This window comes from Mirounga angustirostris, unplaced genomic scaffold (genome assembly GCF_029215605.1).
Source record: "Mirounga angustirostris isolate CCGP_5_RB_7025 unplaced genomic scaffold, mMirAng1.0.hap1 SCAF_13, whole genome shotgun sequence".
NCBI lineage: Eukaryota > Metazoa > Chordata > Mammalia > Carnivora > Phocidae > Mirounga > Mirounga angustirostris.
In genome coordinates, this window is record NW_026991721.1 from 46994893 (window position 1) to 47010012 (window position 15120).

Sequence of the window (15120 nt, forward strand, 5' to 3'; positions counted from 1 at the left end):
ACATAGTGGTCCAGGACCTTCCAGGCCAGTTCCAGTATAAGGAAAAAGGCTCATGTCAGGCACCTGATGGACCTGCTGTGACCTAGAAGCCTTAGCAGGGACCAGGCTTTCTTATAACAACTCCATGGACCTAACTTTCAGGGTCTCTTCAAGTGAAGAGTCCCCCCACTCAGGGATGCCCAAAGTTGTGGCTTTCCACTAGAAACTTAGAATTCATACATAGAATTCCCAGGCCAGATGGAATTTATCAGTCAGGGGTCACTTTTACCATAAGCTGTGTTGCCAGATAATGCAGTTGATGTATCACTTTTGTCAGGTTTCCAGAACAGAGGTAGAAAAAATTTTAAAGATAAAATCCACCATGAATTGTTCACACTGATACTTCCATTTATCATTCAGGACTGTAAAAATTTTACTTTACCTCATTAATCTTTCTCTATTTCCTTTTTCTCATGCCCCAAATCTCAGACCCAGTGATACTAGTACAATTACTCATTTGCTTTATGCCCTAAAACCCACAGAGCAGCCTTAGAATAACAGTTCTCACACTGCCTCTGACAGGATGATTACTGTAACAGTTCAAGATATTTTCTTTCAGGTCTTTTTGTCCTTAGAGTATATACCACTGAGGACGCATGGTTAAAATCCTAGATCTTGAACTCACTTGGAATTGTTCCCCTCTGTGTGGTTATGCCATTTCATGATAAACAGGTTTATTTGTTTCATTTTGCTTTTCCATTGGTAGGGGTTGCTTTTTAAATTTAATTTTGTATTAATCATATAGATGTAACTGTATAATTATGTGAAACATTTCTAAGATTCTGAAGTCAAATCTATTAGGACAAGGTATATTTAGAGAGGTTGAGTTTCTGTCCCTCCCTATCTCCTCAACCTTGTTCCTTTCATGGGTAACCATTATTTTTAAAATTAAAATGTTGGCTTATTATCACATCAAGAAAATAAAGTTTGTGAATGTGCATGTGTGTATTTTTTAATCCCTTTTTCTTAGACAGTTGTATGTTCTATATCTTTTATCTGTTTTGCTTTATTTGCTTAACAGTATATCCTCGTGTCTCATTCCATGACAGTATATGGAGCCATTCCTCATTGCTTTTTACCGAGGCAAATCACTGTATTGCGCAGATGTACCATACTTCATTCAAGCCAGTGCCCAACTGATGGGCATTTGGGTTGTGTCCAGTTCTTTGCCATTACAAATGGCATTGATATCTTAAACATTCCAGTAATCACAGCCACATTTGCTTTGCTTTACTTGCCCATGTGTCTGATTTGACTTCAGATATGAAATTGAATTTTGATGCTTCCGAGCCTGTACAAAGTCCAATGATGTTTCCTTCTTTGATTTATCCCTGTTCTAGGCAACAAGATTGATCTGGCTGAAAGGAGAGAGGTCTCCCAGCAGAGAGCTGAAGAATTCTCAGAAGCTCAGGACATGTATTACCTGGAGACCTCAGCCAAGGAATCAGATAACGTGGAGAAACTATTCCTTGACTTAGCGTGCCGCCTCATCAGTGAAGCCAGACAGAACACACTTGTGAACAATGTATCCTCGCCCTTACCCGGAGAAGGGAAAAGCATTAGCTATTTGACTTGTTGTAATTTCAACTAAAGGCTGAGGCAAGGAGAAGCGAGAGGAATCAGCAGCTGCCCCGATGGGCCCCCAAATTGCTGGGGGAGGTCTGGTGATGACTATGGCTCCCGCTCTCAGACCTTCTGACTCCTGTGGGATCCGGGCTTACAAAGCATGGCAGCCCAGAGGTTTTGTCCACAGGCCAGCATTAGCAGAACATATAATGGTTTCACCCTTTTGCAGTCAGGAGTTGGAGCAAGGAGAAAATTGCACTAGGCGCTCCATGATCTGCAGAGCATGTTGCTTTTGTTCTTTTAAAAAAAAAAAAAAAAAAAAGCAAGTAAAAGCGCATTCCTGAACAGTCCAGGGGAAAATGTACCGTAGGGAGATCCCTCCTGCACGTCAGTGGGTGCATGTGGGGGCTGTGCTTTAGGGCTTCTGGGGCCCTGGCTTTCTTGTCTACCAGATAAACCCAAACTGGGAAGGCCAAGTACTGCCTCTGGGGTGTGTGTCGATGACTCTATGGAGACGTTGAAAAGTGTTATTTCTCTTGTCCACAGGCACTTTCAAGAACTTTGCGATGTAAAAATGAAATGAAACCTTTTCCCATGACCAACAGTAACCATCATTGGTTTAATAATATATATAAGCTCCATGACTCCTTTTGGTGCTAATGAGTCCACTCTTTCACAGACCAAACATTTTAGTACATTGATGTCCTTAAATGTATTACATTGAAATAAAAAAAAAAAATAAGGCAAGTCCATGAATCAACACTCTTTCTCAAAGTCTCATTACTACCTTTTCTAGGGTGGATTTGTTGGAAAATAAAATACTTTTCCTTTCATGTTCTTTCCCCTCTAAATCTCTACCATTTTCTTCTTCTATTCTCTCATCTGTCCAGCCCTTTAGGTAAATGAAAACATTAGAAAAAATGAAAAAAAAAATGGCTGGTGATATTCTAATATAAAAGACTAGCTCTAAGACATCACGAGTAGTATGAGAAAACAGACCTGATCTGACCAAAATACTGTGGATGAATGGACTGCGATGCAGAGTTCTAAGCAGAGCACAGTCCTCAATAGCAGGTGACATCTTTTACTTCCTGGTACTATCCATCTTGGACAGGCCAAGGCTTAGAATTTTGTACATGTTTTTGGTATCACAAGTGACAATAGCAACAGATGAAAAGTCTCATGAACCATTTTTGTATCTTCAGTAACCTTAGAAAAATTCTGCTTGTGGAAGCAGGTGGAGCTGGCATTTGTCAACTCATTCATGTAGTGATGTTACTCTCAGACTCACGACCATACATTCTTTCCTATTTCCTTTTCTTTTCCTTTCTCTCCTGTCTCCCCATTCTTTCCTCTCTTTTCCTCCCTCCCTTTATATGCATGTGTTACTGCAAATCTCCAATTCAAATGGAGGTGTATATGCCTTTACTTAGCCAATTTTAAAACAAGACTCGAAATGGAAGATGTGCTGCTGGATACGTGTTACTAATTTCTTTAGTGCCATACTTTGATGCCTTCCAATCTGTTCACTGATATAAATGCAAATTGGGGAAATAATTAAACCTGTATGCTGTTGATGTTGTCGGATGTTTCTGTAGCTTGCCGCTTGGCATCACTGAGGGATGCGTAATGGAATAAGGGCAGGATATGCAGTTCTGTTGTTGTAGATGGTGGCAATCTCGGTCCTGATATGTTGATGTTTGAAAGCTGTTTAATTTTAAAGAAATGAGGCGCATAGAGACACGACATCGATAAAGCATTTCCAGTGTTCCTCTAGCAGATTTCAGAGTGACTCATCTCTTGTATACGGATTATACATATTGTATAAGGGATTGATACTTTTGGTTGGCTTCACTGTGTTTGTTCTGATCCTATGGGTGAGAGAAAGAGATCGTAGTAGTTTGAATTGCTTTTATTTTGAATCTGTTTCTGCAGGAAAGAAAAATCATTTTAATAAATGCCAACCAAAATCATTTATAATAATTGTTGCTTTTCCCTCCCTGTTTCTCCACTAAGCCAGCAACTATAAAAGTTTTCAGAAAACAAGTTGATCAAGGTGGGAAGAAGAACTTCTCTGTTTAAACTGTGAGGAAATGTCCATAGGTTTGTCTTTCATTTAGGGCAAAAATCCAATATCCCATATCATGGCCTAACTTTGTCTCCACAGCAGCAAGCATGTAGAAACTAAAGCTGCTTTGTGAACGTAGACTGTCAGGTTGGACAAATTTAGTCGTAGAACAACAGCTTCTAGAATCGCTCTTGCATTCCGAAATTCTTATTCCCTAGAGCCCTAGGGAATAGGCCATACTCATAGGGGATTAGAAAGTTCTGCTCTTGGTCCCTTCCTTCACTGTTACTCCTCGCAGCCTTTCCGTAAGGTACAATCACCCATCTGTGGCCCGTCAGCAGAGATACATGGGAATTTAGAGCTTTTCTCCCCGCCTTAGTTGTATGAATTCCACGTTAGGCCTTATGGACACTTATTTACTGATACATCTCTAGTTTTAGAACAATCCCTGACCATATTGTAGGTGCTCCATAAATATTAGTTGAATAAATGACTTAGTTCTGAGTGGAGCTTTGCTGATCACATGGAAATTTCTCAAATAGAACTTGAGAAAGGATACTAATTAAATGTGGTCATCTTAACCTAGACCAGGAACTAAACTCACTGGTTTGCTTACTGGTGGTTATTGCCATGGCAACATTTGCTAAGATGAGCCTTCTTAAATAAAAATGAATTTTTATTTCATGGTGGATGAAAAAGAGTTGCTTTCTCATAATTCAGTTTGGCTTGCTTGATCTGCCTCACACTGAGTCCGTGTCTGCTTCCATTTTTTTCTTCTTTTAATGAATTTACTAAATATATGGCAAAACTTCTCCATTTCCAATGAAAATGCATATTTATGTCATAGAGTCAGGTTTGGGAGAATCTGTGAAATCATATAGCTCGCTGACATTAATGGTATGTTATTATGGCTTTGTGTAGACTGTATCCTCATAGGATTTTGTGCTTTTTCCTTTACCTATACAAGGCTTTTTGTTTATATGCTTTTGTTATTTCTATTGTATTTATATTTAATTTTGATTATGCAGGGCCAATTGTCCTTTCTGCAGATTAGATTAGGCCATTAGCATTCCTGGCCTTTCTTTTTCCCTATCTTCTCTACTCATTTCCTGTTACCATCTCTTCCTGAGTAAAGTGGCAAGAGTGTAACTAGAAATGAAAGTCAAATGGATTGATTTGGCAATGTGTCAATTTCTGAAAGAAGGGTAAAAACCACTGGCCAAAATAATATATTTGGATTAGGATTATTTGTTTTAAGCAATTTAGATTTGTTGGAGAGAGGAGGCAGAATTTAACAGAGGACTGGATTCTATACATGAATGATACCTTTGGAGGACACTGGTGATTTCCAGTGTTAGGTCAATGATTTGCCTCATTTATCTTCTCGGCTATTCCATAATTCTTCCAGATTCAGCATCAAATTTCAGTTAATGAATCATTTTGAATAGATACCAGTTGCAAGTGATTTTGAATTGCTCTTCTGACTAAAGTGAAAACATCTTTTTTTCTAAACCAAGCCACATAAGTAAGATATCATCTTATAACCAGAAAAAAACTTTCATTTTCTTACCCACATATCAAACCAATGGCTCTAAAGATAGACATTTTCTATTTCTTAAGCCTCCAGAACTTTACATTTCATAGCCATCCGTACTTTAGGGAATACTGCCCCATTAGCTTCTGGAAGAGCTTTTAGGGTTTGCCCTTTGTTTTCTCTAGATTTTTTTTTTTTTAACTGCAACTGGTTACTTACTTTCCTCAACCATGGTCCTGACAGATGCATTTTAAAGCAACTATAATACTTTTGAGACTTAACTAGAAATTCAAAACCAGTGAAAAGATGTGTATCTCATTGTTCAGACGAACAGTACTCCACACAAGCAATCTGGTTGAGCACTAATTTTGGGATAAGAGGGGGATGTGCTCTTTTCTTTCTTCTTTTCGAATTTCATTTCTGTTCCATGAGTGTATTTGTGTTTAAAAGGAAAGCTGCCTTCCCTTACATTCATCACACTAGGTAGAAAGCATACTGAATTAAGAAGTTATCATCCCTTCAAACAGCTAATTGATATAGTAACCTTGGAACAAGAGAGATGACACTTCATCTTCTTTCCTAAGTCATCTTTGGGAGCTATCCTTTGAAATTAAAAACAAATTGAAGCATAACAAAGATGGTGAAGGAATTTAAAATTTATGACCTTTGAAGAATATTTGAAGGATTTGGAGAGATTTAGCCTGGGAAAGAGAGAGGAATACAATTAGTGAATTAGTGCAAGACTCTGGTTCAGAGGGGGTGGAATGAGGTCCACAGAATGAAGGCTATAGGGCCACAGATTTGGGCTCTGTGTCAGGGAGAACTTTCTCAAAAAGGTGGCTCACCATGGAAGGAGCTGCCTTAGGTAATAGTAACCATCAAGCAGACGCTATATGATGTGGAAAGGATCTCAGCATTGGTTGGAGGTTCGATTAGATGACCTATTAACTTATGTTGTAGCACTTTGCCTCTCACATGTTCAGTTAAATATCTGTTGACCTACAGCTAATGTAGGTTTTTTTTGTTGTTGTTGTTTTTAAGGGTGTTGCTGTTTTGCCAATCCTCCTGGAAGGAGGTTGGTTACATGTTGTTTGGCTAAGAGACTGGCTTGTCATTGTGGCCTAGGCTGGAATTGCTTTGTCAGTCCATTCACTGATGTCCAGTTCAAATCACAAACTGGCTCTTGAGTTAAAAAGAAGAAAAGGTATTATTTTAATAGAAGTTACGTAAAATCATGGAAATTACGTTTTTGTTACTTGCCAAACATGCTCAGTTTAGTGAATAACTGGTATCCAGGATTTCAGACCAGGCCTTTTTAGCAGAACAGAATCTTCAGTTAAAGATCCCATAAATGGACCAACATGAAGTTTTGCAGCTTCCATTAGAGATGGACTGGGGCGTTAATGGCATAAAGCAGACCCTAAGATCTATTTTGGCAGAATCTCAAATGACATTTCGTTAGTTGGTTTGATTCTCTTGAAAAAACATGTTCTGCAAATTATTTTAATAGAACCAAAGCCAAATTTCTTCATGTAGAAAAAGTAACAAAACATGGGTTTTCAGAAATCAGAGATAACTATAAGCAACACTTACTAATAAAGCCCATGACCACATGATTCCACCTACAAAATAACTTACATCCCTGTTAAGCTGATAGATGGCTTTTCATTAGTCTTTATAAGAAGTCATTGGTCTTGCATCAGTATGGTGAGAAACACTTGAGTTTGGGTAAGACTTTCTTTGACTCCTTGAATTAGAGCAGAATTTTTGGAGATGTTGTGTCCTAGTTCCTAATAGAATACTTGATTGGTTATAACTTTAACACTTCAAGGAGTGATGTAGGGAGGTGTGTGAAGGGGGAACACCAGGTTAGATATGAGGAGTCCTAGTACTCCTAGTACATGAATTAGCTGTATCTTTATGCAAAACACAATCTCTTGAGCATCAGTTTCCCCATCTATGAGCTAGACTCATTATACCTGTCAGAATTATTGTGAAAATTAGGTAAGATAAATTGAAAGTTAGGACAGTGCTCAGTAAATAGTAGGCAGTCAAATATTAGTTCTTGTCTCCTTAATTAAGGGCAGACTTTGGATGGTCTGATACAAGTAAAGATCCTTAGGACAAAACAAAGAACCCCTCTCAACTTCAAAGAAAAGAGCACCATTTCTGAAAGGGCCTTAAAAGGAAGTCGCTTATTTGATCCATCTTTCTGCCTTTGGCCATTACCTTCACCCAAGAGTCTCTTTATTTCTTTACATATTTCAGGAAAGGTATTCTTGCACTCTTTCCCAATGGGCAATTCCAGGTTGCAAACTCCTCATTATCAGGAAACTTAACTGTATTACTGAAATACCTCACAGTGCAATTTGAACCTCTTTCTTCTTGAGCCCATTCTCCATGGGAAGAAAAATGGGCTGATCCTATCTTCTTTTTAAGGGACCATGTTTGCCATTTATTGTTGCCCTTTGCCTCATTTTTCTCCTTTAACGACAGTCAGAAAAAGCTCATTAAGGTGATAATCATTATTCTCTTGGAGAATGTCAAACTAGGTATTTATAAATTCTTAGTTTCTTATGAGTATCTGATTTAGATCACAATCTTACTGTTGATTAATTCTTCAATTATCCATGTATTTTTCTTCCTTATATACTTGATAACAAAGTGTGCTTCTGAAGAATTATTCTGGTTGTGTGGTTGTTTTCTCCTCTTGGTAAAAATAGAGTCATGAATCCTAGTTTTGTCATCTGCTTTTAGAATTTCATTTTGTAGATGACGTATATTTGATGGACGTAATTACCAACATCCAAATTTAGCAGGGTTTCTTTCCCTTTCTACATGTGCACTGTATTCTGAAAGAAAAATTGGAGTACCAAATGCCTAATAAAGCAAAAACTCATGTACAGAATAACACAAGAATCTGGTCTGTTAGGATAATTTATCATTAGTTGAATGGTCCACAGCTTTGTTTAAGGTTATACAGTTATGCCTGGGTTAAATAACAATAGCAAAACTTGATAAGCCCTCTGAAAAACAGCTGCTAAACATATAGCTTTCTGGAATGTAATCATTAGAAATATTCTCTTATCCTATACAATTGCAGAATGCTAGTGGAACTTTCTTGTAGGCTATTTGACAATGAATGTCAATTGATTTAAGAAAAATTTTTAATCCTCTTATCCCTTTAAGGCATGTTGGGGCTTTCATGTCCCTTTGTGGAAAATTTCAAATGACTGGAATGCTGGCTTCTAATTTCTGCTCACTGAAGTGTCCTCTAGACATACCAGATGGTTGGAGCTCCTTTGATGATATGTAAGGGAGCTACATAAATGTATTTATGTAAATACACTTACATAAATGTAAGTGTGTGAGTAAAGTTGCTGTTTTCAGCAACACACATGCACACTCTTCCAAAAAACTCGGCTTTTAAAATTTCAAATAATAAAGGATTAAGAAGAGATTTTTGATCATCTAAAGGGAAGAAGTTGTGCCGCACATATATTGTTACTATACCTTAGTGCATGACTTTTAGTGTAGGGATGAAATAAAATGCAAAATATATCATTCTGGAGGTCTTCTCAGCAGCTAGTTAAAATATTTAGAGAAGCTGTTTTATGAAGACTTAGAGAACCCCTGATTTCCCCCCTTTCCTTATCTCTTTCCTTTAAACATGGACCTTTAACATACACATAGTTTTAACAAACATGTTAATCATCAAATCTTATGAACTCCGTTATTAATATTTGGCTGGTTTTAAGCATAGGCTCTCAGTAATATTTGAATACACCAGTGTATAAAATCTATCTGATTCAACACAGGCATAATACTTGGTTTTAAATGTTAATATGCAGCACACTGTATTGTCCTATGTGTTCATGTATTTTGTTTGTTTAATAAAAAGCCTGTTAGAAATATAAGCCCATAATGACCTGAGAGCACTTAGCTGAAAACACTCTATAGAAAGGCAATTGTATGAAAACTTCAATCAGCATTAAAAAGGGGGTATCAGGAACAGGAATGTGAAAAATTCTTTAATGAAGTTGCATCCCTCTTTTTAGAATTAAGATATAATTCACACACAATTCACCCCTTTAAAGTGTTCAGTTTGGTGTTTTTAGTATTTTCACAAAGTTGTACAACACTCACCACTATCTAACTCTAGAACATTTTCAGTATCCCCAAAAGAAACTCTGTACTCATTAGCAATTACTTCTCCACCCTCTCCCCCAGCATCTGGTAACCACTAACCTACTTTCTGTTTCTGTGGATTTGCCTATCTTAGACATTTCATACAATATGTGGTTTTCTGTGTCTGACTTCTTTCACTTGGCATAATGTTTTCAAGTTTCACGTTGTACCATGAATCAATATTCTTTTTATGGCTAAATAATATTCCATTGTGTGTATATTCCAGAATTTACTTGTCCATTTATCAGTTGATAAACATTTGGGTTGTTTCCATTTGGGGGTTGTTATAAATAATGCTGCTATGGACATTTGTGTACAAGTTTCCTGTGTGGGTATATATTTTCACATCTCTCTTAAAAGCGATTAGTCTAACAAATCATTTGTGTTCACTTAAGCAGAACCTCTTAAAATCCCACTTGGAGAATGCAACTTACAATCTTAGGTCAATTGGTCAGTTAGGGGACCCTGAATAATGGCTAACTTCCCAATATGTCCATAGGAATCTTTCTATGAGCCTACCATTTATATATGATAATCAATTTCATGAAGACTGTCTTGTAGAAATTGAGCTGTCATCACATAGAGAATTTCTAAAGTTCTCTGCATTGTTTCAAGGGATAGCTACAAACCATGTTGGAAAGGAGTACTCATTCAATCTTCTAAGATTCAATGAAGGAGCACTTTTAATATATACTTTCCTTTACATATTGACTGTCTTTAAAGTTTGGATTTTCCATCTTGAAAAAAGATTGTCAAATCGCCAAACCACCTGACTGTCCATTGTAGCTTAAGTTTTTATTAAGAAATAATTCATACTGAGAGTAAAAGTAAAAAGAATGTATTTTGTGTGCAAAGGATGAATGTATTAATACTTTTTATTTGTAAAAATTTTTTAAAAAGATGAATGGAAATTGCTTTCTCATGTACTTGTATATAAATAAACATTTCCTGTTACCCACATGTGGAGTATCATACGCTATCAAAGTAGGTAAAAGCAAATAAGCTTTAAGTACATGAATGTCCTTCAGCATGAGGTGGATTGTGCTCTGAATTTGGGCACCTGAGTTTGTTTAGCTCTAATTGGCTCTCCTCTGTATAATAAGGGACTAGACTAAATAATTTTAAGGCCTTCTGATTATAATACTAAATAAGGCTACTCTGCTACATTCAGGATATGAAAGTTACATGCTAATTATTTCTAATGGCAAGAAAGATGCTTTATCTGAAGATAATAGTGGAAGGAGTATTACACTGAGAAGCAAGAGACATAAATTCTAGTCCCAGTTCTGACACGGACAAGCTGTGTGACTTTGGGCTAATCATTTAATTTCAAGCCTTTATTTTCTCAACTACAAAATACACAGTAGATTAGATATCTTTAAGATCACTTCATCTAAAACACATTATATGGTTCTATATTCTTTAGAGACATCACTTAAGATCTTATCTTTCACAATTAGGAATGAAACTACTTACTTATCACTAATAAGGTATTTGTTCATTCACCCATTCATTTATTCACAATTTACTAGCATATGCTATAGGGCAGGTGTAGGAATCTATCCCCACATGTACGGCAGGAGTCATGGATTTGTTCTTTTTCTTGAAATTCATCCCCTCTCCAATCCTTTCCTCTTATCCTCTGTGTTGGGACATGCACTTGAAAAATGAGTGTCTTGGATTAAGAGTGAGTACAGTGGGTCATGGAACATGGTAGAGTTAAGAAGATAATGAATCAAATCTGATTTTGGGCTCCCTGACAAGTGTTCTGAGCATAGGCAATCTGTAATCTTACTTGACATTATCATTTAGTGTTTATAAAGTATTGAGCTTTACAAAATCACTTACTATAATTTTATGTTATTATCTAATTACAGCTTTTCTACAGTTGGTATGAGACTCTTATTTTTGCTATTTTAGCACCTTCATTAAAAAGATGTTTTGTTTTTGAATTTCTCTCCTGAATATACATGCTGTTTTAAGTATTCTATTATTAATATTAATTTGAACCGTATGAAATTTGTAAGTTAAAACCAGTCAGATATGACAATTTCATATCATTCTAATATGACCTAGTATGCTGTCAACTGCAAAGCTTGAGAGGCAAACACTACTAGCTAGAGGAGAAATTTTGACTCATGTGTTTATGGTTTTTTTTTTAAGATTTTATTTATTTTATTTGACAGAGAGACAGCAGAGAGGGAACACAAGCAGGGGCAGTGGGAGAGGGAGAAGCAGGCCTCCCGCAGAGCAGGGAGCCTGATGCAGGGCTCGAACCCAGGACCTTGGGATCATGACCTGAGCCGAAGGCAGATGCTTGACGACTGAGCCACCCAGGCGACCCTCTTATGTGTTTTCATTCTATTTTGCTTTTTCCCACTAAGGAAATTTGGACAAGTTATTTCACCTTGAACATCGTTTTTTCCCATTAGTTCAATGGGATAAATTGCAAATTTGAATAGGATTTTAAAATACGTGTGCATGTACAAATAATCAGATCATTTTAAGTATGAATGTGGTTTATTCTCCAAATATCTAAATGCTTAGATCATTGTGCTTCTCATTTGGGGAATGTAATGCTTCAGGTACAGAATTCCTTGGCAAACTGAAAGTGGTGTTTTGAAAAACTTTGAGGATAACTATCCTTAATTGACTCAATTAGTCCACATCTGCTAACAGGCAGACTGTACCTCATATAAGCTATCTATATACCCCAAAACACATCTGCAGCCGAGAGATGAAACGGGGAGCTATGTTTAAACCACAGTCATGTGCTTGTACTTTTGGCCAGGTGCTCACCTCAGAATATTTCAATAACTGAAATATCTTATTTCCATTACTTACTTGCAGGAAACCACATGTTATTAACATAAGACAGCCTATCTAAATTTTCATACTTGGAATTTATTCAGGTTTCCTAGAAAATAGTTATATTTTCACATCTAGATAAAAATAAGCTTGAAGAAACAGGCTAGTCTGACTTTGATCTTAGAGATGAAACCACAAGAACTAACAACTATATGTGGCCTGACATTCTACAAAGTTTAATGATGCTCATATTCACATTTAATCCTCATGGTAACCTTGTGAAGTACTTTCTGCAGCTGGAGTAGAAAGTACACAAGTTCTGATGGAAGATAAATGTTAAGACCCTGGTTTGAACATGGGAAGCATTCCAAACAAGAGGAATGAAGAGGAGAAAAGCTTTAAGTCAAAGTATCTGTATTGCTTGGGGCAAGTTACTTAGCCTCTTTTTATCTTGCTTTCCTCATTATAAAATGAGGATCTCAATGCTTCAATTATTTGTCAAGCACCTGCTATGTGCCAAGAAATGTTCTAGTCACTGAAACTATAGCAGTGAACAAAATATAAAAACTTACTTTAATGGAAATTATAGCATGGGAAGAATAGAAAATAAAGAAATACATAGTAATGTCAGATGGTGATAATTACTGAGAAGAAAATAAACCAGAGCAAGGGAGAGAAGCAGTGATGGTGGAGTGTCACTCTTTTATACAAGGTGGTTAAGGAGATATCTCAACGATAATGTCATTTGAAAATAGAGCTGAAGGAAAAGAGGGAATGGTGTGTCTATTTTGGTGGAAGTGTTCTAGGCAGAGGGAAGAGAAAATATAAAGGCCTCAAGGTGAGAGAATTCTTGTATGGCTAAAGCACAATGAATGAGTGAGGGTCAAGGGGAGATGAGGTTTGAGGGGAGTGGTGATATGGATCATAGCAGCCTTTGGAAGGTTTTGAGTAGAATAGTGATTTGATTTATATTTTAACAGGACCACACTGCTGCTGTGTTAAGAGTGGATTATATAAGGGTAAAGGTAGAAGCAAGGAAACCATTTGGAAGATGATTGGTATAATCCAGGAAAAGAAGATGACTTGGGCCATAGGAGTAGATGTGGAGATTGTGGGAAGTGTTCATATTCTGACTATATTCTATTTAACTGTTTTCGTCAATTGAGGTATAATTGACATATAACATTAGTTTCAGGTGTACAACATAATATTTGATATATGTAGATATTGTGAAATGAATACCACAATAAGCCTAGTTAATATCCTAAACACACATAGTTAACATTTTTTTTTGGTTGTGATGAGAACTATGGGATTTTTTATTATAGAAAATACCAAACGTAAAGTAGAAGAGTAATGAACCTCCATGGACATACACATCACCCACCTTCAACAATCATCAGCTCATGGTCAATCGTGTTTCTTCTATATCCCCACTCATTGTCTCCATTCTATATTATCTTGAGGCAGGGCCCATACATTATATAATTTCATCTAGAAATATTTCCATAATTAAAATATGTGTTTCAAAAACAATCACAATATCATAATCATATCTAAAAAGTTTTCTTTGAAGATTTATTTATTTTAGAGTGGAGTGAGCAAGCAAGCGTCGGGGGAGAGGAGGGGCAGAGGGAGAAAGAATCCAAGCACACTCAGAGCTCAGTGTGGAGCCCATCTCAGGGCTCGACCTCACGACCCTGAGATAATGACCTGAGCTGAAACCAAGAGTCAGAGGCTGAACCGACTGTGCCACCCAGGCACCCCAATATCTAATAAATTTTAAATAGTTTTTAAAAATACTTAAATATGGATTCTGTATGTACTTGAAAGATCGAGACTATAGGTCTCGCTCAAGGTTTAAATGTAAAGAAAGAAGAGTCAAGCATGACTGCAAAGTTTTTGGCTTAAGCTGCTGGGAGTGTTTCATTGACATTTGCTCACATGAAAAACACTGCAGGAGGGGCGCCTGGGTGGCTCAGTTGGTTAAGCGACTGCCTTCGGCTCAGGTCATGATCCTGGAGTCCCGGGATCGAGTCCCGCATCAGGCTCCCTGCTCGGCAGGGAGTCTGCTTCTCCCTCTGACCCTTCCCCCTCTCATGTCTCTCTGTCTCATTCTCTCTCTCAAATAAATAAATAAAAAATCTTTAAAAAAAAAAAAAAAAAAAACACTGCAGGAGGAGCAGTTTGGGTGGGTAGGGTGAACCAGGAGTTTGGTTCAGGATGTGTTAAGTTTGAGATGTCTATTAGATATCCAAATAAGAGATATTAAGTTGGTAGTTGTAGATATGTGCCTGAAATTTGGGGAGAGATTAGGCTGGAGATAGAAATTTGGGAGTCAGTAATACGGAGATAGTATTGAATGCCTTAAAATGACATCATCAAAGAAGTTAGTGTAAGTGAAGAGACCTGAGGACTGAACCCTGGGACACTCCAACATTTAGTTAGGGATAGGAAAGAACCAAGAATCAGCAAGGGCAATAGAATGTATGACCAGTGAAATAGGGAGAAGAGCAGTGTTCTGAAAATATTCCAAGGAGCTGTGGTCAACTGTGTCAAATGCTGCTGATCCGTTGAGAAAGATGAAGAGTAGGAGATGACCATGGATTTAGTAACCTGAAATTCATTGGTGACACTATTATTTTAGTGGAGTGATGGGGATGAAAGAATGCCTTGCATGAGTTCAGGAGAGAAAGAAGAGAGGAAAAGGACAGTGACTATGGAATAAACTCTTTTAAGGAGTTTTTGCTGAATAAGGGGTGTTGAGGAATGTGAGGCAAAAAAAGTTTTGTTTTTAAAGCAGGATATATTAGTGCTGATGGGAATGATGATGGAATGATTCATGATATAGGAGAGGAAGATAGTATCTGGAGAGGTGTCCCTGAGTGCACAAGGGGAAGAATTAACTTTGAGTCAT

General features: G+C 37.2%; 1 protein-coding gene across 6 annotated transcripts in view; it reads left to right on the forward strand.

Annotated features, from left to right (window-relative positions):
• Positions 1-11347, forward strand: part of RAB30 (RAB30, member RAS oncogene family) — an 84423-nt gene extending 73076 nt beyond the window's left edge. For all 6 annotated transcript variants that reach the window (XM_064576826.1, XM_045894523.3, XM_064576829.1 and 3 more), the window contains one exon: positions 1380-11347. In XM_064576826.1, coding sequence (XP_064432896.1) covers positions 1380-1630 — 251 coding nt within the window. In that variant the 3' untranslated portion in view covers positions 1631-11347. The remainder of the gene's footprint in view (positions 1-1379) is intronic.
• Positions 11348-15120: the final 3773 nt, after the last annotated feature.